The sequence below is a fragment of the Lacerta agilis genome, chromosome 14 (assembly GCF_009819535.1).
Source record: "Lacerta agilis isolate rLacAgi1 chromosome 14, rLacAgi1.pri, whole genome shotgun sequence".
Classification (NCBI taxonomy): Eukaryota; Metazoa; Chordata; class Lepidosauria; order Squamata; family Lacertidae; genus Lacerta; species Lacerta agilis.
In genome coordinates, this window is record NC_046325.1 from 12,746,467 (window position 1) to 12,772,625 (window position 26,159).

A 26,159-nucleotide genomic window follows, 5' to 3' on the forward strand; every position below is an offset into this window, starting at 1 on the left:
GACTTAAACTGGATCCTAACCCCATTCCTTGTGGTTGGGAGGCAGTGTAACTTTACCCTGACTTAACTTACACTGGCTTACTTCACACCAGCTTCTTGTGCATAGAATGGCTCCCTCAAATCTCCTTGGATGCAAAAGCAAGAGAAGCATTTTCAGTGGCTACACCAAGTTTTTGGAATTGCCATAGTTCCCCTCACACCTCTTCTGGCATTCCTTTATCAGATGTGCCTTCCTTTCTCCATTTTAAAATTGATATTTTGTTAAAAGATTTTCAGAGGGGAAAATGTGATAAGAGAAAAAGAAAGAAAAAGAAAAAAGAAAAAGAACTCTTGTGGTGTTGTTGGTGTTTATTGCACACTTTCATTTATAACACCATACTTTGTCTTTTGAGGACATTTCTTGCCCTAAGTCATTTAGTTGCGAAAGAGGAATAGAAATGTCCTTAACAAACAGATGAAGTAGTCATAAATTGTGAATGCAGACGTAAAGCTATAAAGGTCTCTAGAGCAGGCATAGGCAAACTCTGCCCTCTAGATGTGTTGGGACTACAACTTCCATGATTCCTAGCTAACAGGACCAGTGGTCAGGGATGATGGGAATTGTAGTCCCAAAACATCTGGAGTTTGCCTATGCCTGCTCTAGAGTATTGGCGGTGTAACATAAATAAGGACTCCATGTTGACACTGGTCTTCTGCTTTCATTGCCCATCAACTAAGCCTCCAACAACCTTGGGTGAAAGAAAAGGAGCCAGTTTAGGAAGCCTTCTAACATGATTAGCCAGTATCTCCTTACATTGGGACTACATTGGGACATCATGTTTCCCAATTCACTCCTTCTCAGGAGGAGGTCAAGTTCTCACCTCAAGCACTGTTTGTCTTCCTTACTAAGTGCTCTCTGGTATTTAGGTCAGGCCTTAGGAAAATTATGTATAACTTAGGGGGAAAAATGAAGCCCAATAAACTAGCACTAGAAATCAAGATGGAGAAGACCTCCACGGCCACCATGTATTTCCCTTTGGTGCTCAGGTAGGTGGGCACAAAGGACACCCAAACACTGCAAAACACCAACATGCTGAAGGTGATGAGCTTGGCTTCGTTGAAGGTATCAGGCAGCTTCCTTGCTAGGAAGGCCACAGTGAAGCTGATGATGGCTAGGAGACCCATGTAACCCAGAACAATATAGAACATGACATTGGAGCCTTCGCTGCATTTCACTATTATCTGACCAACCTGAGAACGTGTGTCCAATTCTGGGAAAGGAGGAAAGGTGCTCAGCCACACTACACCAATGACCGTTTGAATGAGAGAACAGAGAATGACGACTGAAATGGCCAGCTTCTTCCCAACCCATTTCCTCATCTTGTTCCCTGGCTTTGTGGCCATGAAGGCCAGAACCACAATGATTGTTTTGGCCAACACACAAGATACAGCCATGGAAAAGATGATGCCAAATGTTGTTTGCCTCAGAAGGCAGGTCACCTTCCCAGGCATGCCGATAAATAAGAAGGAGCAGAGAAAAGAGAGCAACAAGGAGATGAGCAGGGTGCAGGTAATGTTCCAGTTGTTGGATTTGACAATAGGAGTACTGCAGTGCAGAATGAAGGCTGCCATCACTGCAATTGTGAAAACAGAAAGGCAAAGAGCCAAGGAAACCAGAACTCTTCCTAAGGGCTCCTCATACGATAGGTAGCTGATGCTTTTGGGAATACATTTGTCATGGCTGTTGTTTGGATACTGATCTTCTGGGCAGTCCTCACATTGGTGTGAATCTGAAAGTAATGGAATCCAGTTTGTTGAGTCTTCAGCATGTTTGACGGTTGTTCTCTCAGGGCTTTATATGTCAAAGAGGATTGGCAAAAACCAATTCAGTATTTGTATTTGTCTTTAACATTTTTTTCTTGTTTTTGCACAACACAGAACTAATAATAATAATAATAAAAATAATAATAAAATATTTTTAACTTGTAACTTTTATTAACTTACTTGTACCAAACCCCATCCGCAGTTTATATGGCTGAAAGAAAATACAAGTTCCATACTTCAATTGTCTTCTCTTTTCACAGCAAAGTGCAAGACCAGCTCATTGGCTGGTTGTGGAGATCATTTACACCAGGCACAGGCAAACTCGGGCCCTCCAGATGTTTGGGACTACAATTCCCATCATCCCTAGCTAACAGGACCAGTGATCAGGGATGATGGGAACATCTGAGGGATCAGAGTTTGCCTATGCCTGATTTACATTCTGCTCTGCTAACAAGCTTAATGGGCATGTACCAGAATGATTCAAAGGTGTCTTTCTTTTTCTACCCATGGCAATTCTTAAGCTTTGTGCTAGTTTCCTTCACTTACCCATCTGGATTGAAATCCTCCCACTTGGGCACGGAACACAGTCATAGCAACAGATTTGCTCCCCCAGCTTGGGAAACATGCTTTGTCCAGGATAGCAGTGCTCCACGCATGAAGAACTGGGCGGGGTCTAATAGAAACCAGAAGAAAAGGCATCCAGAATGGAAATGGAACTTCTTTTTTAACACTAGTGTAAGCCGCCCAGAGTGACTGGGGAGACCCAGCCAGATGGGCGGGGAACAAATAATAAATTATTATTATTATTATTATTATTATTATTATTATTATTATTATTATTACTGTCATCTTTTTGGCACTCTAACAAAGCACATTCCCAGGAGTCAGCATTTGGGTGCATTGTGGGGTACATGCCAAGGTCTTAGCGTAGCGGTTGTCAACCCATGTACTGTACTGCCTTTCCTCCTAAGCAACCTAGTTTCAACAAACACCAACTTCTCTGCCCTTATCCAATATCCAAGGAAGCAAGAGGCATTATCATAGAGCAAGGACACAAGGCAGGACCAGTAGGTGTGGCTGGGATGGTGGTGGCCTGGGAAGAGTCTCAAAGACGCAATAGAAATGCTTGAAATTCTGGTTTCAGGTGTGCTCACCACTGGGCGCAACCCCCTGGAAACCTTGGGAGGCAGTGGGGTGCTGTGAAACATATCATAGCAAAAGTCTGAGCAAGGCATGGAGCCTTTGAGAGAACAGTGGATGTGCAGCGGTGAGCTGTTTGCATTTCAATGGTCCCACATTTAATACTGAGCATCTCCGGGTTGGCTCATTTCTCCTGTGAGAGCACTGTTGAATCCTCCTGCTTCAGAGGTGGGGAAGAGGTCCGGATATGTTAATAAACTTACCTCCGCCATCTCGTGAATCTCCAGGCTATTCTCACAAAATGTAAAGGAGGAGAAGGTGAAGATCATTCTCACCTGATGAAACTTGTGATTCCACTTAACAGCACTGCCATTCATGGTAAGCTCCTTCCCTGAAGGACTCAGGGGGTCCACCCATCCAACCTGGGCTCTCTGGAAAGACTCGTTGGGGAAAGTTACCAAGTTGATGAGATCATATCCAGCTGCCAAGCCCCCATTCACATCAAAATAGATTTCTTCCCCAGCACTATTGTTAAAGTGGATGTTTCTCAGAAAACGGTGAAGCTAGAATGAGAGATAAATATTAGCAGACTATGGGAAATGGGTTAATGTTTTTTTTCCTCTCAAATTAGCCCAATTTGTGTCAATTAACTGCATTCCTTAGGTGTGTGTTTCTGAAGCATTTGAAGTTGGTGCTATTGTTTTATAAGAAAAGAAGAGGTGCGCTCCTGTATCAAACCAAAAGCATGTCTAGTCCAGTATCCAGGAAGTGTGAAAGCTCAGACCTGCAGGATGCTAGTGAGGACAGAGAAACAACTTACTATCAGCATAGTCATAATCATTCTCTCACATTGTTTATAATGCTCAGAAGTGTGTCTGACACACAGGCCCAAACTCACCCTTTTGGGCTGCAACATCTTCAGCTCTGGTGTCAGCTGAACCAGGAATTGCGGGTATGGCAAAGCCAATAGGAAGACCCTTTCAAAACCTCTTTACCACAATATCATTACCACCAAACATGAATCTGCAATGGTCTGTCCTTGCCAGATATTCAAATCTCCTCCATCAAAAGAGATTTAGAATAGCGGTCAGCAACATTTTTCAGCTGTGGGCCGGTCCACTGCCCCTCAGACCATGTAGTGGGCTGGACTATATATGGGGGGGAGATGGATGAATTCCTATGCCCCACAAATAACCCAGAGATGCATTTTCAATAAAAGCACACATTCTACTCATGTAAAAATACCAGGCAGGCCCCACAAATAACCCAGAGATGCATTTTCAATAAAAGGACACATTCTACGCATGTAAAAACACGCTGATTCCCAGACCATCCGCGGGCCGGATTGAGAAGGCGATTGGGCCGCATCCGCCCCTTGGGCCTTAGGTTGCCTACACCTGATTTAGAAGATGAATAAAATAAGTAGTGTCCAAGAATGGCATATAGCCAATACTAGAAGCTTCCAATTGGTCTCTGCACCTCAGCAGAAGATCTCTGGACTTCAGGGCAGAACTATGTGCCAGGTCATGCTCCCAAAGACCCCTAGTTTCACTGGAGAATACAGTAACAGGCTGGGATCCAAAACATGTGAAGCATGTTATCCAGGGGTGATAATCCTAGGGACGCACCTCGTCTGGGGGCCAAAATAATTTTTGGGTGTGGGAGCCAAAATTGGGGGGGGGGCAGTGGATGCTAGCTCCTTCTTCTCCTTCTCCTGCCCTGGATGGGAAGGAGATGGGAAGCAGCCCCTGACCAACGGTGGCAGCAGGAGAATGAAGAGGAAGAGGAGGCCGAGCCCCAGAGAAGAGATGCAAGCCAACCATTGAAGCTGCACTGTCACCACCTGGCTCCTCCCAACAACCTGACCTCATGACGTGATGTCACACATGCATCATCCGCACCCCACCCCACCCCCATCTCCCTCACCAATTGGTGCCTCTGGTGTGATTTGTGTCTGAACTGTGGGTCTTTCTCTGCTCAGTGGCAGTAGTAACATGGGTAAGCACCAGGAAACGTTGTGGATGGCATAGCCCAACTATAAAACATAATAATAATAATAATAATAATAATAATAATAATAATAATAATAATAAATTTTTATTTATACCCCGCCCTTCCCAGCCAAAAACTGGGCTCAGGGCGGCTAACACTAATTAAAATCACAGCAAAAACATAAACACAATCAATTTAAAATAACAGATTAAAATACAAATTTAAAAATTCAATATTAAATATTAAAACTGCAGTCTCAATTTTCAAATAACCCACCAATAAAAGAATGAAGCATAAGTATCACACAGAAACCAACCCAAAGGCCAGGTGGAAAAGCTCCGTCTTGCAGGCCCTGCAGAAAGATGCCAAATCCCGCAGGGCCCTGGTCTCTTGTAATAGACTGTTCCATCAAGTTGGGGCCAATACTGAGAAGGCCCTGGCCCTAGTTGAGGCCAACCTAGCATCTTTGTTGCTCGGGACCTCCAAAATATTATTATTTGAGGACCTTAAGGTCCTACACGGGACATACCAAGAGAGGCGGTCCCTTAGGTACGAGGGTCCTAAGCCGCATAGGGCTTTAAAGGTCAAAACCAGCACCTTAAACCTGACCCTGTACTCCACCGGGAGCCAGTGCAGCTGGTAAAGCACTGGATGAATGTGGTCCCGTGGCAAAGACCCAGTAAGGAGCCTCGCCGCGGCATTCTGCACCCGCTGGAGTTTCTGGGTCAGCTTTAGGGGCAGCCCCGCGTAGAGCGAGTTACAATAATCAAGTCTGGAGGTGACTGTCGCATGGATCACTGTGGCCAGATCAGGGCGAGAGAGGTAGGGGGCCAACTGCTTAATACGGCGGAGATGGGAAAATGCATGAAAACATGAAACATGAAACAATAATAACAAGAAAACTGTGTTTCTGTGTTACTTTATTATGTCTTCTAATTTAATTAAAGAAGCTGTAGCTACCTGCCAGGCCATGACTTCAAGGATTCCCCTTGCTTTATGCTTGGCTCTTGAGGAATACATGGCATGAAGAGCATGGGCTACAGCATACACAGCATTGTAGATGCTGTAGCTCTGGCCAGACATTCGCATTTCAAACACAGTTCTGGGGAGACTCTCCAGCCTCTCCTCCCCTGTGCAGTTCCCTCTGTTTGGAAAATACAGGCTATATCTTGGGAATGAACAAAGAAAAGCAGTGTACCAGAACTCATGTAGAAAATAAAACGTAGACTGGAGAGGATTGATGGTCTCAAGAAAGTCCTGAAATCCTGGCACCTCCATGGTGTGGAAGGAGAATGACAGTGAGCCGTTGAATGATTTTTTAATTATTTTCTCCCCAGTCTTAGTATCCATAAAATCCCACTGAGCTGTGGTGATCCACACCCTTTCCAGAGGGTGCATTAAAAACATTTCATTGGAATATAAAATCAACCGCAAACCTTCCAGAGACTGATTGTCTCCATAGACCAAAATCACGTTGATTCCTGGCAATACAAGAGTTTTCAGAACTGGTATCAACCTTTCTTGGCTTATCTCATCTGGTAATAGTTGCGTCACTGGTAGGATCTCCAGTGTCCAAGCTGGGCAAAGATTGTTCTGCAAAAGCTTTGGTCTCAAGTATCGAAGGAAAGTTTTTCCACTGTCATCACTGGAAACAAGGAGGCCAATCCAGTTCCATCCAAAATGCTTGAGTAGCTGAACAATGCCATCATACTGAGGATCTTCATTTGGGGCCATACGGTACATAGAAGAGAAGTGAGTTTTCTCACTCTGCACTGGATCAAAGGAGCTGTAGCTGAGCTAATGGGAAAGATATAACACTTTCAGAGTTCCAGCAGCCAAGCTCTTAATAATGAGGTACTGGAAGATCTTAGAGGGCAAATAGTACTTGTGGGAAAATTCAATAACAATAAAAGAATGGCAGAAGTCCCGCAGCACAAAGACTCCTTTGGAATTGAGTGGCCAGTTGATTATGCATATGGTGAAAAAATGAGAATAGAGGACTCCCCTCACAATATAAATCTTTTTGGTTAATGTACACAGTGTATCACCTTCAATGATAGAAGGCTGCAATAAATATTAAAGTTGATTTGTTGTTCTCTTGTAAGTATTGCTTAAACACCAGCTTCGGGGTTAGAGTGAACTATTTATCATGCTATCTGATTTATGTTGTTCACCATCATCCTACATGATGGCAATAGTTCTTCCCAATCAAGAGTTAAGCCACAATATTTTACTCCAGCAGGAGCATCGGGACAATTTGAAAGGCTAACTCCACACAGAATGCATTGCAACAGTCAAATCTCGGGGTTACTAGTACACGAGTCTCTGCAGTCAGGCTGCCTGTGACCAAGAACATCTGTGGCTAAGAAACAAGCCACAGCTGGGAAAAGACACTAACAAAGATGGATCCAGGAATGCCCTCAGACTAGAACCCTGTTCTTTCAGAAGGAAGGGAACCCCAATCAAGCAGGCAAATGGCCAGTCTCTCAGGCACAGCCACCCACAGTCTATCCACTTTCCCAGGATTCAAACTCATTTTCTTAACTCTCATCCAATCCATGACTGCATCCAGACATCCTTCCTGACCATACTCTGTCTCTTCTGACTCAGATGTTATAGAGAAACAGAGCTGCTTATCATCTGCGTACTTATGACACCTTGACCCAACACTCTTAATGACTGCTCCCAATGGCTTCATGTAGATTAAGACCTCAATGCAGCCAGCACAGATCAAAATAGACTTGGCAAATCCTGCTTTCAGACTGGTGGATGAAACATACATGAGAGGACGGGTTGCTCTTTATATTCCCACCCCCCTCGCTGTATCTGCCTACTTATATACATACCTGTGGGATCTTGTAGGTATTTAAGATGTTGGACATCTGAATGGAGTTTTGAGATGTGAGACCTCCAATGACAGCCATCACTTTCTTTCTCCTGACACAGTTGTAATTGGAGTAGTGCACTTTTCCTATGAATAGTAGATCCTGAGTAGCCCCAGAAGTTCTCACGGCACTGAAATAATTATCAAGAACCTTTGCTGTCAGCGAGGTGTTGGGTAACAATTCAGGATTTTTGTTGACCTCATTGATGGCAAAAACAAACGCAAGGACATGTTGGTAGTTTTTAGGAATCATGCTGTCAATGAGATGGTCACACAATCTTTAATCCTCACAACAGAGAAGCAGCCTGTGATTTCTACATCTAAGTAAATGGGATATTTTCTCACCAAGTATCATATTGTTCTCACTAATGGTACAAAGGCTATATTTTAAGACATGATGAGTAGAAAGATGGAAATAGCAGCACCAGGAATTCCCAGTGCTGAGCAATGGCTAAGGGGAAAGTCCTAACTAAATCCCTGCCCTTCTGTGAATGTGCCCTTCAGGCTGCCATTATGTTCCTGCTTACCTATAACTAAAGAAAAGGTAAAGGTAAACCTAACCCCACTGAACAAATATGTATTTATTTTCAGTAAATAGGACTTGGCTATCAGTGTTCCTGTGTAAAACATCACCTCTTTTCCTATCCTATGGGACAGTTGTTAAGATACAACACAATTTTGAGCTTTACGCAGGCAGCATATGCATATGCAGAAAATGATCCCTGTATCACTCTGTCATTCACCCTCAGGCAGCAAAATGTATTCGACCAGCAAAGCCCATAGGAATGATTTTCTAGCTGCTGCTGACAAATCATGTTCATGAAAAGATACTAGCACAGACATCAGGAATTTCTAGTGCTGAACAATGGCTCAAGAGAAAGTCATAGGTCCTGCCCACCTAGCAGTTCGAAAGCATGTCAAAACTGCAAGTAGATAAATAGGTACTGCTCCAGCGGGAAGGTAAACAGCGTTTCCATGCGCTGCTCTGGTTCATCAGAAGCGGCTTTGTCATGCTGGCCACATGACCTGGAAGCTGTACACCGGCTCCCTCGGCAAGTAATGCCGAGATGAGCGCCGCAACCCCAGAGTCAGACACAACTGGACCTAATGGTCAGGGGTCCCTTTACTTTACATTTACACTGAGTAAGACACCCAGTTAAGGCTGTGACAGCAGCATTTTCTATATGTAGAAAATGATGATTGGATCACCTTATCCCTTAGCCTCAGGCAACAAAATGTATTGGGCCAGCACTGCCCAGAGGAATGATTTCTAGCTGCTGCCCATATATCAGCTTTAAAAAAAATCATATTCATCAAAAGAGACTATCAGAGACATCACTGAGAATGTTCCCCTTAAGAGGTGAAGGGGACAATGAAGGAAAAGTCAGTCCAAGCGGCTGCTTGTAACTAGCAATCTTTGTGGTGAAGCAGAGGTTTTTCATGTGATCAATGAGAGCATAAATATATAAAAATGTTATTACTTACTACCCCAGAAGAGGAGAATAAGAATATTTTCTAAAGTCACGTAAAGCAAAACTAACAAGGCCAATGGATACAAATTCAGCAATTATGATCTCATCTGCAGAACCTTCTGAGCTCAAATGGTGGCTTATAGAATATTTCAGATCTAGCAGCAGCAGCAAGATCAACTGAAGCCCTGATAAATCTTGAACCAAGCCACAGCCCCACACTTGCATGGTGTCCTTCTCCACTCACTGTGACCACCAGCAGCAATTTTCGTCTTCACTCGAAGTTATTCACTAGTGGACCAATGTGGAGGTTTCTGGTTAACACAGGGTTAACAGTCCACCGGATGTACGTTCTGACGCTGGGTGCTCCACCCACTTATGGGTGTTCCTTTGTCTGTATTATTCTGTGGGTTTTTTCCGCTGGCCGGAGAGGAAGCACCATGGAAGGGTTTTCTCCCAGTGTGTATCTATTTTCGCTTCTGAAATAAACTCTAGATTAGAAGCATCTGTCTCCAGAAGTATTTACTGAGACTGTTCCTACTCACTTCAGACATAAATCACATTGCATGTATTCACTCTGCTAATTAGCCAGTCGGTCCAAAAACTGAGAAGCGCATCGGGCTGGAAGATTTACAACTGTTGTCTGCAGGCTCAGCGAGGGAGAAGCCGTTGCCACCCTCCGAGCCTCTTAATATGTTCTCAACCAATTCCAACCTGGAGCTGTTGGGTGGAAGGAGCTACAATCAAAGTCTGGGCTGACAGAGTTGTTCTTGTCTGTTGCCATGAGTCTAATACTCCCTGACTGAATTATATGCACATCATGGTTAGGCTGTTTTTGATATTTGTGTAAAAAGTGGAAATAAACGAGGCACTAGTTTCCGTGCAGCTTCCCAAAGTGGCATTGCTAATTACTGTAATTCCAGTAATTGCAGGGCAATTCACCTTTTTCGCCAAAGTCCACAAGCAACGAAAACTGATCTGTTCCCATGCCAGAGCTAGAATTTGTGTGGTTCCTTTGATTCTTTACCTTCCTCATCCAAGCACATTCCTTCCTATAGGGTCCCAATGCTTCATCATCTAACCACAGCCAACCAGACCCCTCTGGTCACTTCGCTATTATCTTTCCCATTAAACTAAAACAATTATTCTGTACCGTTGCTCCTGGTTCCACTTCCCCCTCAGACATGAATCTCGCCAAAGGCTCATGACTTTCAAGAACACGAGAAGAACCTGCTGGTTCAGTCCAATGGCCCATCAAATCCAGCCTCATTTTCTCATAATCGCCTACGGAGAACCCACAAGGAGAACAGGAGCATGAGAGCGTTCTCCGCTCCAGTGGCTTCCAGCAACTGGCATTCAGAAACATAGCCAGCGTTCATTTATTTATTTCATAAACTATGTACACCGCTTGATTGTAAAAAGAAAAAAAAACCTCAAAGCTGTTTGCAAAAATGCAAAGCAAGAAAATCAAGAAAAAGCCACAGCTCTTACATTAAAACGTACAAAAGTTTAAACACTAAAACAGAAGATAAATTAACTCTACTTTGATAGCATCTGGGTCGGTTTGTCTAAACGGGGATGTTTTCCAAAGGCACCCAAAGGGGAGTGTGATGGTGCCTGCTGGATCTCAGTAGGCAAGGATTTGCTGCCCCACTAAAATATGAGGTTCCTACAAATGCAGAACGGGTCTTGTTTGGCACCTGTAGTAGTGACAATCCCACCAGTCGACGTGGTCTAGTGTGCACATGTGGGGTAAGGAGATCATATAGGTAAACTAGTTCCAAGTTGTTAAGGGGTTTATAAGCTAATAGTAACACTTTAAACCTGGCCCAGTAGCAAACCAGCAACCAGTGCAGATCTCTGAGCACAGGTGTTATATGCCAGCAACCATCAATGGCCCTCTCCTCCATGAATTTGCACAACCCTCTTTTATATCCTTCTAATTTTGGTGGACATCACTGCAGGTACGGAGGAAGCCTCTTGTCCACCTGGGGCGGCAGCACAGAGGCACCCCCCTGGGGGCGGGGGCATCGTGATGTCACGGCGCACGTTGGACGTACTGCGCATGCGCGAAAATGCCACACATGTGCAGTTCATTCAGGCCGGCGCTGCTGCTCCCGCGGCGACCGGGCAAGCCACCGAGTGAGCGGCAGCTTGTGGGGCTGCCCTGGCCATAAAGCAGCACGGACAGGGCAGCCCCACAAGCCGCCGAGCGAGTGGCGGTTCGTGGGGCTGCCCCGTCCGTTCGTAAAGCAGCACAGACGGGGTGCCGGGCGGCGGGGCTCGGCTTGGGGAGGGGCTGCCGAGTGTCACCCCCCCTCCCCTGGAACATGGGGCACCCTCCCCGCTACACCCCGCCCTTCCTACGCCACTGCATCACTGCCTCCTTTGGGGGCCTGTTCCATAGTTTAACTTTGAGCTGCAAGAAGATTACGTTCCTCTATCTGCCCTGATGTAATTCACAGGATGTCCATGAGTTCCAGGGTTACTGGGAGGAGTGTGCTTTTTTCTATCTACTTTCTCAATGCCATACACAATTTAATTAACTTCTATCATGTCACCTTTTACCCGCCTTTCCTCTCAACTAAATAGTCCCCAACCCTGCAGCCTTTCTTCACTGGGGAGCTGCTCCTTGCTTGTCCTTTTCTGAACCCTTTTGAACTCTGCAATGTCCTTTTTGAGGCGAGGCATCCAGTACGCAGTATTCCAAATGCACTTGCACCATAGAACAGCATTGTGATATCAGCCATTTTAGCTTCAGTTCCTTTCCTAATGATCCCTAGCATGGAATTTGCCTTTTCTATGGCTGCTTCACACTGACTCAATATCTTCATCGACCAATCCATTATGACTCCAAGGTCACATTCCTGGTCTGTCACCTCCAATTCACAGCCCATGAGCATATGAGTGTGTGTGTGTGTGTGCCCCAATTTGTATCATGATACAATCAAGGGAAGTCATAGTACCACTCTACTGTGCCTTGGTCAGACCACAACTGGCAGGGTGACTCAAACCCATGCTACTGGGGTGGGGAATACCTTTCAGTCCAAAGATTCTGCAAATTATCGTGGTTAACATCTGAGTGAGGCTAAAAGAGAATACAGGCAACAGAAACAGGCTTAGTAAATGTATTTTAATCCTCTCTTGCCTAATTAACAGACAAATGCTTCATATAAACACACCACGAGCCTGCCTCATGTAGTGGACAGGGAATCATAGACTTAGAATCATAGAGGTTTGGAGTTGGAAGGGATTCCATGTGTCATCTAGTTCAACCTGCTGCAAGGCAGGAATCTCAAATAAAGGAGCCATGACAGATGGCCATCCAATCTGTGCTTGAAGGAAGGAGAGTCCACCATCTTCCAAGGGAGTCTGATCCACCAGGCACGACGAGTTGGGCCCAAGCTGGTGTGTGTGTGTGTGTGTGTGTGTGTGTGTGTGTGTTGAGGGATAATTCTGTGTGAGAGTCTATTCCTTGGCAATGGAAAAGTTAAGCACATGTTGAGAGCAGCATGCAATTGTCTCCATGCAAAAGATCTCACCTCTCAGAGAAACTATGTGTTAGAGGGTCATCTGTGGGGTAGCCACACATAGGGATTCCCATTAAACATGTAACAGAATCCTAAAACCATCTTATGATATTGTATTGTTTTGGTTCCAACTTAAAAAAAAACAGTTTGAAAAACATTGTGGGTTTTCATATGAAAGCAAAACATCTTTGGTACCTTATTTTTAAGAAGTCCTATGGCATTGGTCCCTATTCATTAACAGAATTTGGAGCTTACATAGCTGCTTTTTCTGTGAGAAGATAAATGAGTGTCTTTTTTCTGCCATTTATGGAGTTGGTTTGAAAGAACACATATTGGAAGGGTCTGGAAAAGGTAGCTTAGCTTTCAGAGTATTATCATTATACTCGTGGCTATTTCATCTGAGAGGGTGAAATTGGTTTTACTCCATCTCTTCAGTTCTTGGATGAATTTCTGCCAGGGGGAGAGTACTTTTGAAGATTAGTTTGTGGAGGTTTCTAGTTATTTGTACTCCTTGGTAAGCGACTGCATCAGCTTCTGTCTTTATCACATACATGGCCCAACAAGGCAATGACTAGAATCCACCGACAGCATTCAAATCAATCTGGCTTCCCTGACACAAATGCAAACAAACCCCACTTCAGCCAACCACAGGCAACCCACCACACCTTCTCCCCCATAATACATCTTACTCCCAAGGAATTGTAATAAACAATTAGGAAGAGAACCTACCCAGTTGACGCTGACACAAAGGCCTACACGTACACTATAGAAAATAATATAAGCCTTACCACCCCACCCCTCCTCTTTCCACCCCCTCTTCTTCCCCAACCTTATACTGTGCTCAACACTAATGTCTCACAACAAATGCAACTGCTTCGTAAGAAAGACTGTACAACACGGGGGGAGAGACAAGGCATATACTTTTGTAAACCAATAAAATCTTTAATATTTATTTTAAAAGACATCTGAAGGCAGCCCTATATCAGGAGGTATTCAACGCTTGATGTTTTATGTTTTTAGATATGCTGTAAGCTGCTCAGAATGGCTGGGGAAACCCAGCCAGATGTGTGGGATATTATTATTATTATTATTATTATTATTATTATTATTATTAGTTTCAGTATAGAAAACTGAGCCGTTTGCACATTCAAGTACATAGAGATGTTGCTTCCAATGGAGTGCTCACTATATCAGCAAGAGACTGTCAGACTGCATAACACACAAAGTATTCTCTTATTATTTTACAGTTCCCATTCAATTCAGTGCTTATTGCAGAATGTTCCTGTTGACTGGGATTAATATATGAGATCTATTTCTCTCCTGTTCACTCATCCCTAGTGACATCTCAATCCTCCATCTGCATTGACCAAATGATGTCCCTCCACCACCCATTGGGCTGCCTCTGATTGCATTGGACACCACACCTGTATGTTAGCAGGGGTGTCATGAAACAAAAAGAGGTAGATGACATGAAAATAGGCAGTGTACATGGAGTAGATCACTCTTCTTCAACCTTGTGTCTCCGCAGAAGTCCAATATTATCAAGAGACCCAATGCAAAAGATCATTTGACTTCTATGGGGAGAGACAAGAACAACATGTGTGAGGGTATCTGATGGAGGCAGGAGGAGGAAAGAATTGCCTGGCATGTTGTTGTTGTTGTTGTTGTTGTTGTTGTTGTTGTTGTTGTTGTTATTTCTATACCGCCCTTCATCTGAGGATCACATATAAACAATGAAGAAGTGCTTAACCATCTAGCTTAGAATGAGGGATATAGCTCAGTGACAGAGCTCAGCTTTGGATGCATAAGTTTAATTGGCAACATCTCCAGTTAAAAGAGTTCCAGTTCAGTGAAAGAAAGATGCTTTTATGGGCAGCAGAGCATTATTGCTGCTCAGGGTAGACTGTAGTTAGATAGAAGGGTTGATTGTTTGAATTTCTATACCCTGGCCAAGTTTCACATTATATCAATTGAGAAAATTATACCAACTGTCCAAAGCACTGCTTCATAAGAGAGCAGATCTTGGGCTATAATGGGATGACACTGACATAGCACTTTCCCTATTCTGAGACTTGAGGACTTGAGCAAAACAGATCCCCCACCCTGTAATTTTTTATAATTATTGATTAGCATCACTACTACTAAATACCCCATGGGAAATCAGGCACCAGGCACAATAACAGCCACAGAAACAGCCCTTTCCAATTGTGGTGATTCTGTGTTGTAGTCTATATTGGCGCCTGTCCTATCAACATACATGAATCCAGTTAGGGAGGTGGATTTGAGGCTGGTGCATAGCTCCATGCATCCAAGCTTCCCCATAACTGCAGCCCAGACTGAATTTGTGACTACAGGCAAACATGATGGCTTCCAACTGCAGTTCATCCCAAGAATGGTTAGCACTCCACCTGCTTTTCCTGCTGTTGCTGTCGCTGCTGCATTGTTCTTCTAGCAAGAGCTTGACCTCCTCCTCATGCCAACTGAGAAAAACAATTAAAACTAATTCCTATGGTCTTCCGGCAGACATGATCATTGGTGAATTTGTGTCCATTACACAAGCAAACTTCAGAATGCACAAATTAACAGAGGAACCACAAACCTCTTCATTATATGCTCTGTAAGTAGCTACGTATTTATTGGGAATATTCTACTGGGCCCACTGATCATTCCTGAGTTTATGAAATAAAAAACTACATTAGCTTCTGTCTTTGATTCTCCTGTAATCCTTCTGGGATACGTTCAGACTTAGGTCCCACCACTCGAGTTAGCAGAAATGAAGCCATAATCAGTCTTAGGTGCCACATGTGACTAATCAAATTCCTCTGCACCACAGTGTTAAACAGCTTTAAAAAAAAAAATTGCAGGAAAGCCATTTCCATCGAGGCCAGTGGGATGTGGGATGTTTCTTCACCAATACTTGGGATCAAGGACAGCTTTCATTAACAGAAGTTTTCATGGAAGAATACAATTTCTAGTGGAAGCTTGTGTGATCATAACATGTAATCCCGTGTGTGATTACTGGGGAAGCAAATCCAGTTGAATAAAAAAAAGAAGAGGAAGGTTTTGCTTCCAAAGTTCTATTTTTTATACATTAAAAGGCATGCAACAGCATCAGGGCTGCAGGTAGCACTTTCCATCTGGCAGGAGGGCAGAGCTATGCTGGTTTCCACAAATGGATCATCATCTTCCACTAGGGCAAGTCTGAGCCTGGGTGACACAGACCTTGTGTTTCCCAAAAACAATGCACTCTTGTCTGTTACTAATGGCTTGGGCTTGCATCAAAGGAGCAATTTAAAAAACCAACCATGTAAAAGGCAGTGAGGAGGAAAGGCAGTAAAGAAAGAAAGGGAGAGAATGTGAAAGAACATCCCACTCCATCTCTCTCATCTTTCTCCCTCCTTTGGCTCAAATTCAAGGGCCGCTTAAAAAGCCTTTCGGCCCACAGGTTAGACCACCTTTGTCTAATGTTCAGTTCTTCTCCAGGTTCAATTGAGAATACATTCCCATGGAAGGAAGGTGGTGGTCAAAGAAACTAAACAAGAAGTAGGCATGGACACTGTATATAAGAAAGAGGCATAGGGAGTGTTGGGAACATACAATCAGCATCACTCAGTATTATATTCCATTGTGTTTGTGGTTTTGAACGTAGTTAAATGGGGACAGAATTAGAGCCTGACTGAACTTCGCACGTTAAGAACTTATGGTTGTGAGGTTCCCAGAAATTCATCCACAGCACAACATGGGATCTCTTGGAATCCACCATTCACATACATCTAATCAAATTCTATTAGAAGACTGCTGTAGTTTCATTAGTTGGAATAAAATGTTCCTGTTCTATGGGTTGCAACATTCAAGGTACATAGATTCACAAGTCAAAATGTAAATTGAAACACAGCTGTTTCTCTCTGCCAGTATTGCAGTCATTTCTGTGTCATTGCAGTATGATCCCGAAAAACTACCAGCATGTTCTTGCCTTCATCTTTGCCATGCAAGAGATCAACAAGAATGCCAGATTCTTATCCAACATCACGCTGGGATCAACATTTTATGAGAATGCTTTTAATCCTTCACAAACATGTTGGAACACTCTTGCTATTCTTTTCATGGGACAACAAAACACCCCCAATTACAATTGTAACGGGGAAGATAAATTAATTGGCGTCATTGGAGGGCTCACCTCTCAAAACTCCATTCAGATGGCCAATATATTAAGCACCTACAAGATGCCACAGGTATGTGTGTAGATACATACTGTAGAAGGATCTGAAGAATGGTGCATGCACACAAAAGCTCATACCAGTAACAAACGTAGTTGGTCTCTATGGTGCTACTGGAAGGATTTTTTTATTGTTTATTTTGCCAAATTCTGAATCAGACTCTTGTCCCTCTCCTTCATCTGGCTGTTCTTCCTCACTTGATTCAGCCACGCTCCTCACACATAGATACAGCCAGAAAGGTAAACATAAAGAGGAAATCCCCCCAAAAAATCCAATTTAGCTTTCAAAACCATTACATTATGTTTTCTACACTAGGTCCCAAATTAGACATTGTATGGATACATGACTATCTTAAAGCATCCTACCTATGTGTTGCCTAAACTGCCATTTCATATAGCATTGGGATTTCTGCGGGGGGGGGGGGGCACATAAAAACCCAAAATACTAATACTCAAATCTCTTAGTCTTCAAAACCTTAGCATGCCACAAAGCATGTAATGATGGGGGCACCCAGCCTCCTGCTTAGAAACTTTTCCTAGCCTGAGACTAAATAATGCCAGGTGGTTGACCACTACAATAATAATATTACTAAAAGTAATACCAGGTGGTTGACCACTACAATAATGAAGTATTCTTTCTATGAACAAATAGATGGTTTTCACATTGTTAAAAACACAATGCCTTTCCCTTTAGTTCAGCTATGGCTCCTTGGATCCAGTGCTGAGTGACCAAAGACGCTTCCCTTCCTTCTTCCAAATGGTCCCCAATGAAGAAGCTCAGTATGATGGCATTGTTTGGCTACTCAGGAAGTTTGGGTGGAACTGGATTGGCCTCCTTGTTTCAGATGATGACAGTGGAGAAACCTTCCTTCGTACTCTGAGACCAAGGCTTTTCCAAAATAATCTCTGCATTTCCTGGACATTGGTGATCCCACTAGTGACAAAACTTTTACCTATTGAGCTACTTCAACAAAAGTTGAGACCAATCATGTTTGCTCTCACACAGCGGCAAATGAATGTCATTCTGGTCTACGGAGACAGTCAGTCTCTAGAAGGTTTGAGACTGGTTTTAATCTCCTGTGAGGTTTTCTCTAGGTACCCTGTCCAGAGGGTGTGGATTACAACAGCTCAATGGGATTTCACTGCAGTGCTGGATGGAGACACATTCCCTTCCATATCCTTCAATGGCACCTTGTCATTTACACTCCATTCAAATCCAGTTCCAGGGTTTCAGGACTTTCTAGAGACTATAAATCCATGGCAGCCAAATCTTTATTTCATCCAGGAATTCTGGGGTAGTGCATTCCTCTGTTCATTCCCAGATCACAATCTCTTTGGCACAACCTGGGAACCCTGCACTGGAAGGGAGAAGCTGGAAAAACTCCCTGGACCTGTGTTTGAAATGGAAATGTCCAGCCAGAGCTACACCATCTACAATGCTGTTCATGCTGTAGCACATGCTCTCCATAGCATGTATTCATCAACAGCCAAACAGAAAGTACTGGGCGAGAGAAGGATGCAGCAAAAAGTTAATCCCTGGCAGGTACTGTCAACTACTCTTCTCAATGTTAGAAGCACAGGTGTTATTATTACTGTTTCATATGTTTCACAGCTGAGCCCTGGCATGGAGGAGAGGCATTGGGGATTTTCCCTGGTGAGCTCTATCATTGGGAGGGACTTTATCTCAGTGAAAGACCACATGTTTTGCATGCTGCATATTCAAAGCTTGTTAAATTAATCCATCCAAGGATTCTCCTACTTGGGGCTAAACAATGGGCAGGGGTGTCCTCTGATATCAGAACTGGGTTGAAACTTTGAATGTATGCCATATAGCACTGTGGCAATTTAGAGTAGACAGTTCTGAGCTACAGAGAACAATGATTGGACTCAGCACATTTTGAAGTACCCAATGTATATGATAAATTGCAGTAAGAATCCAAAGGTGCACTTTGCAAACGGGAGAGAGAGATCATATTAGCCTCCAAGGATCATGGGTTTTTTTCCCCTTCTGCAATCTAGCTCTGGTCCTTCCTGAAAAACATCCACTTCAACAACAGTGCTGGGGAAGAAATCTCTTTTGATGAGAAGGGGCAGCAGGCAGGCGGCTATGATCTCCTCAACTTGGTCACATTTCCCAATGAGTCCTTCCAGAGAGTCCGAGTGGGGAGGGTGGACCCTCAGGCCCCCCCAGGAAAAGAGTTCACAGTGGATGGAAGTGCCATTGCATGGAATCCCAAGTTCAAGCAGGTGGGTGGGACTATTTCTTGTTTTAATCATCATCTTTTATGAGAAGATCAGGAGAACCAGGAAAACAGAGGTGGCTACAATGGAGAAGTGTGAGGAGGCAAGCTCTGGTACTCACTGATCAAATACTTTGTTACTTTCTTCAAATTTGTTGATCCAGAGCTAGTTTGGAGCTAATTTGGAGCTCAGGGTTAAGAACCAGTTACAGTGGTACCTCGGGTTACATACGCTTCAGGTTACATATGCTTCAGGTTACAGACTCTGCTAACCCAGGAGTAGTACCTCGGGTTAATAACTTTGCTTCAGGATGAGAACAGAAATTGTGCTCTGGCAGCACAGCAGCAGCAGTGGGAGGCCCCATTAGCTAAAGTGGTGCTTCAGGTTAAGAATGTTTTCAGGTTAAGAATGGACCTCCGGAACGAATTAAGTACATAACAAGAGGTACCACTGTATTTCTGAGTAAGGAATCTGCAAGTGTTTAAAGCTCTTGAAAAGGGGCATTTGTGCTCCAAAATGCGTTGTTGGCAACAATCTCCACCATGCGGAGCCCAGGTAGAAAGAAAATCATCTACCACCTGAAGTGTGTGGTCACTAATATTGATGGATGGATTGTGGGTGATATCCTGTCCCAGGATGTTGGTCTCCATCAGGCTACTGGTAAGGCCAAACTCCCTGCAGGCTTGGCCATAATGTGTAGGGTGGAAGCATCCCAAAAGGCTAAGGAAAGGGCTGGTGCTCAAAAGGCTATAGAACGAATGTTTATTAAATGGCCAACATTGCCTAATATGCCTGCAAACAAATCAGGATGTATGCTCAATAAACAGGTTGTCTGAGATTGCCTTTAAAATGGTTTTCATAACTATGCAAAAAGCAACAACTGAAGATAAGTTTTAAAACAATGCAAAATGAATACATTTTAGACTGAGAACTTTTCATGAAAACGCTGTGCAGTCAATTGACAGGGTAAAATAAAGTTACATCTCTTGAGTTTCTGAATAGGGGTTGTTTTATTGTATGTTTGTAAGTCGCCTCGTGTGAAAGTTGACTAATTATAATAAATAAATAAATAAATAAATAAATAAAGGCTATAGAATGCTGTGCTGTCATATGCCTGAGGTAATTGATTGATGGATTGAATGAATGAATGAGTTTATATACTGCCATGTAACTGGATGTCTCAGGGAAGTTCCCTGAATAAAATCAACATATAAAAACAAAAAATACATAATGAATACATACATAATACATAATGAAAATTAAAAAACCCAATAGCCCCCCACATTTTAAGAGGGAATAGTTATGTCAATTTCTACAGCTATGGCAGTTATGAGCAGTCTAAACAGTAAGAGCAGCAGGAATGTTCTGTTGTGCTGCTGTTAGTCTGTAACAGTATTTATCTTAGATAAAAATCTATGTAAGATCTATTAGTAATGTAAGTAACATGTACCTGCATTATATATTTTAAACTGCAAGTTCGAGTACATTTGGTAAGGAGAACAAGTATTTGCTGCCGGCTCCTTATTTCAGCTCTCCTCTCCCCGCAGAAGAGAATCATCATTGGGTTATGAGGAATCAATATATCCAGAAAGAGAAGGTTGGCACTAGGTTCTCTTTGCCATTCAGACATGTGCTGTGATGGCCAAATGGTTAGGTGACACCACAAAGCATCTTTATCACGGAGCCTGATGCTTGCCCAGGGAGCAAAGGCTTCACAGCCATCCTCTAATTTCAGTCCTGTGACCGTTCTGCTGCAAAGCTGACATAGATGACAATAAGATTTATTCAATTGAAAATCCTTTCCTTGTCATTACCATTAGATACTGCCCATTTCCACCTGTGTTGAGAGCTGCCACCCTGGACAGAGTATGTTTGCCCAGCAGGGAAAGCAAATGTGTTGCTATGACTGTGTTCAGTGCCCTAAAGGGAGGATTTCAGTCCAGAAGGGTAAGTGAAGGAACCTGAGTCAACTGGAATTCCAACCTTCCTATCCAACTTTGACATTCATGTCTTAGTCTTCTTATGTCTGTTTATTTTCTGTCATAGATCCCAAACACACGTGTTTACATGTTACTGATACATATTGTCCTTTCCTCTCTCCTCCCCTTTGTAAGCCATTCAAGAGTATGTAGTGTGAAAATATGTCCACATGGGAGTAACCACCATTGAAATCAGGATGACATACATCTGGGAAGAAATAATTATGATTGCACTCCGTAGATTCCCTTTTTTCAGCATTGAACCTGCAGCCAACAAATTTTCATCTTCTGTGATTAACAACTAGTGAACAATGTTCTCTATTGTATCCACTCAGTCTCATTCCTTAGGAACAGTTATTTATAGATTTTTTTTCCGATGAGGAAATGATAGGTTGTTTCATCCATGCCCAAGCTCCATTACAGAAAGTGTAAAATAGGAACACTTGGGCTGCAAGCCTTGAAATGCAAACACATAGGGGTGGATGTGTAAGAGTTCCATAGTGACTTCTCACGAGTAACGAGTCTTGACTCCAGTCCTGTATATTTACAGCGATTTATTGTACAAGTATATACCGTGCAGAGCTCAAAGTCTGTGACTGTCCGTGTCACTCTCAGATTCCAGAAGTGGTGCTCTTCTGGAGCACCCCCAGCAAAAGAACTTTGGCACCCCAAGTCTCCTCCTTCCCTCTTTGCGTTTCATCCCTCTATGCAATTGGGGCGACGGAACTGTGGTGTCTTCCTCCCTTTCTGTTTCCCTATGTTGTTGTTCAGGACCTGAAACATCCCGCAGCCCTTCCACCCCGGAGCTCCTTTCCCCTTCATCACTCCCACAGGAAGTCTCCCTATCGCTTCTGCGGTGCAAGGAACTTTCAGCCTCGGAGAGACCTTGCACCACCCCATCGGGCTCTCTGCTGCCCTCCAAGGGATCCCTGACAGGATGCAGAGATAGATGTGTTTAAGGGGGAAAGGCTGAAATCAATCAGTATACACTTAACCATGACAAATAAATATAAATGTATTGTTTGGTACATCTGAGATGCTCAGAGAGGAACCATCACTTAGTTAAGAAAGTAGACTTTGGTTCATTAACTCAATAATTTGTTTCGTGTACAGCATACTAGACGGTATCAACAATATTAATAATTGTTGCTTCAAGAAATGCTAAAAGCATGTTTCTCACTTTCAGATGCAGATCAGTGTGAGAAGTGCCCAGATGATCACTACCCAAATGCCTTTCAGGACCAATGTATTCCAAAAACCATAAGCTACCTATCCTATGAGGAGCCCTTGGGGGCAATTCTGGCTTCCTTGGCTCTCCTGCTTTCCCTGGTCACACTTGTTGTGATGGGAACCTTCGCTCTGCACTGGAACACTCCCATTGTCAAAGCCAACAACTGGGGCATCACCTGCACCTTGCTCTCTTCTCTGCTTCTCTGCTTTCTCTGCTCCTTCTTATTCATTGGCAGGCCTACAAAGGTGACCTGTGTCTTGAGGCAAACCGTCTTTGGCATCGTCTTCTCCATTGCTGTTGCTTGTGTGTTAGCCAAAACCCTTACTGTGGTTTTGGCATTCATGGTGACCAAGCCTGGGAACAGCCTGAGGAAATGGCTTGGGAAGAGGCTGGCAGGATCCCTGATCACCTTCTGCTCTCTCATTCAAGCTGGCATCTGTCTTGGGTGGCTGGCATCCTCTCCCCCATTCCCAGAGTTTGACCTGCACTCCCAGGATGGGCAAATCATAGTGCAGTGCAATGAAGGCTCAGACATCATGTTCCACCTGATTCTGGGCTACATGGGTCTTTTGGCCATTGTCAGCTTCTCTGTGGCTTTCTTTGCCAGGAAGTTGCCTGATACTTTCAATGAAGCCAAGCTGATTACCTTCAGCATGCTGGTCTTCTGCAGTGTTTGGCTGTCCTTTGTCCCCACTTATCTGAGCACCAAAGGGAAATACATGGTGGCTGTGGAGATCTTCTCCATCTTGGCCTCTACTGCTGGATTATTGGGTTGCATCTTCCTCCCCAAAATCTTCATCATTATACTTAGGCCTGAGATGAACAGCAAAGAGAGATTAGTAAGGAAGAAGGAGGACCATAGTTGAGAAGGTGAAGGAGATGCCGTTAGTCAGGGACCTTATGTTGTGGCAAGGAGGTGTTACAGTGGTACCTCGCAAGATGAATGCCTCGTGCAACGAAAAACTCACTAGACGAAAGGGTTTTACGATTGTTTATGTGACTCGCAAGACAAATTTTTCTATGGCCGTGCTTTGTAAGACGAAAATGAAGGCAGAAAATGCTAAGAGATACGTAGAAAACAAAGAAGATTGCTGACTTGGTACTGTAAATGGTAGCAATTAAGGAGCAATTGATTTGGTAAATGGTAGCAATTAAGGAGCAATTGAGCCAGCAGGAAAGCGGGGTGTGATACAATAAACTGCCCGTCCTTTACCCACAAGATGTTACTGTAACTTTTGTGACGGGTTTAGCAGCTCGCAAACAGCGAGAGGAAAAAGCCCTCACTGCAGCAGGGGTTTTAAAAGGCTGCTTTATGCCTTCGGTAAAAGCAAGGAGACAGCAATCAGACACGTGAGAGAAGGGGCCGCTGAGGCGACAATGGTGAATTGCCTGTTCTGCGCCTCACAGCTGATCCGCCTCACAGCTGATCGGCAGGAGGGGAGGAGCACATTCTCCAGCGAGTGTGGGGAGAGAAAGAGAGGACGCAGGACAGGCAAATGTGGAAAAAACCTGCTATGGCTTACTTTATGACTTACAGTACTTTATGACTTTATAACTACAGTACTGTACTGTACAGTGGTGCCTCGCAAGACGAAATTCTCACAAGACGAAACGACTCGCAGAACGAATTAATTTCGTCTTGCGAGGCACCACTGTATTTCCATTTGTTATACAGTGGTGCCCCGCTAGACGAAAATAATTCGTCCTGCGAAAATTTTTGTCTAGCGGGTTTTTCGTCTAGCGAAGCGGCAATGACAGCCGCGCTCCGCTAAACGAAAAAAAAAGACGAAAATTTTTCGTCTTGCGAAGCAGCCTCATAGACTTTTTCGTCTTGCGGGGCAGCTTCCGCTAGACGAATGCCGTTCGTCTAGCGAGTTTTTCGTCTAGCGAGGCATTCGTCTAGCGGGGCACCACTGTATATTATTTCTTCTATGCCATCCAAGGACTCTTCCTCTCTCGCTATTGTCTTCTCAACAACTCTGTGAAGAATCTTAGATTGAGAGATGGCATCTGACCCATGGCTGAATGGGGATTTGAACCCTAGTTTCCCAGGGCCTAGGACATGGGTAGGCAAACTAAGGCCCATGGTCCTGATCTGGCCCAATCGCCTTCAAAATCTCACCCGTGGACGGTACGGGAATCAGCGGGTTTTTTAAATGATTTTTATTAGATTTTCTGCATCACATATAATAACATACATACATGGCATTAACTAAGATCTTATTCTTCATTTCTTTATATACATGATATTCCTAAATTACTATATTTCCACTTTATTTCACACATAAAAAACAAGAACAAAACAAAACAAACAAAGCAATGCTAAACACAACAAAACAAAAATGCTCACCCCCCTCTCATTTTCCCCCTTTCTTCCTCTGTTTTATCTTATAATTCTGTTTAAATCTCACGGTTTCATACTTCTTTATTGTCTTTGTCATCTGTCATCTATTATTACCATGGTCACCTCCATATAAATTCATTTCCACTTTATTCCCATATAACTTTCTTTGTTTTTTGTAAAATTTACTTATATATATTAAAATACTGAATATTATGTTCTATTCCATTTATGCATTTCAATCCACCAAATTATTGTTTTAATTCATTTGGCCTCTATAATCAATATCTTATCCTTATTCCATTTTAACTTTCCAATAAAGAATTCTATATTTAACCATGAGTTTGATTGTCTTTCATATTCCATACATCTTATTCAAATATGTCGTAAATTTTCCCCATTCTTTTTCAAATGTTTCACAACCTTGTTGCCGAATTCTTGATGTTAATTTAGCTATTTCCATATACTCCACCATTTTCTGATGCCACTCCTCCATAGTAGGCATTTGTTGCTGTTTCCAGACTTGAGCTAATAAAATTCTTGCTCCTGTAGTCGCATAGAGGAATATGTTTACATCATTTTTCTCAATATCCTCTCCCACCATTCCTAGCAGAAAAGCCTCAAGGCAGTTTTTTAAACGTGTATCTGTAAATCTTTTTTAATTCATTATAGATACTCTCCCAATATTATTTGACTTTGTCACAAAGCCACCACATATGTATAACATTTCCCTCTTTGATTCCACATTGAATCAGCGTGTTTTTAGATGAGTAGAATGTGTCCTTTTATTTAAAATGCATCTCTGGGTTATTTGTGGGGCACAGGAATTTGTTCATATATATATATTTTTCAAAGTATAATCCGGCACAATGGACCAGCCCCCTGCTGAAAAAGTTTGCTGACCCCTGGCCTAGGACTACAGACTAATTGTTACACATTATGCTGAGGCCATGGGGTACTTAGGCATCTTTTGTAAACTTTGCTCATCTGCATTTTTGGCCTGCGTTTCTATACGCTCAAAAGACACACAGTCAAAGTAAGGAAAATTAACCCTCTGCTCACCTGCTGCTCAGCAGAATGTGCAATGCTGTTCCTTACTGTGATCTGCTTCTCCAAGGTGTTGTCTGAGTGGATTATCCTGCAGAAGCAGCTTCCAACAGGATCGAAAATGAAGTAGCTGAGACCGCAGGGGTCCAGACACAAGAATTCCTAACCCCAGCATTATATTGGAGATGAGGAAAGACGAACCATTTACCATCCCTGTGTGAGGCAACTGCTGAGGTTTCGTTGGTGTATCACCATTGATTATGGTCCGCACAGTGGTAACAACAGCT

General features: G+C 43.3%; 2 protein-coding genes across 2 annotated transcripts; one reads left to right on the top strand and one right to left on the bottom strand.

Moving 5' to 3' along the window:
• Window positions 1-860: 860 nt before the first annotated feature.
• Window positions 861-2,427, bottom strand: LOC117057495 (vomeronasal type-2 receptor 26-like). The gene is made up of 2 exons (XM_033168344.1): window positions 2,349-2,427; window positions 861-1,768 (listed from the first exon to the last, which is right to left on the bottom strand). The coding sequence occupies exons 1-2, from the start codon at window positions 2,425-2,427 to the stop codon at window positions 861-863; spliced, it is 987 nt and encodes a 328-aa protein (XP_033024235.1).
• A 14,613-nt stretch (window positions 2,428-17,040) lies between these two features.
• LOC117057496 (vomeronasal type-2 receptor 26-like) lies at window positions 17,041-23,350 on the top strand. The gene is made up of 4 exons (XM_033168345.1): window positions 17,041-17,049; window positions 19,053-19,280; window positions 21,095-21,221; window positions 22,440-23,350. The coding sequence occupies exons 1-4, from the start codon at window positions 17,041-17,043 to the stop codon at window positions 23,348-23,350; spliced, it is 1,275 nt and encodes a 424-aa protein (XP_033024236.1).
• Window positions 23,351-26,159: the final 2,809 nt, after the last annotated feature.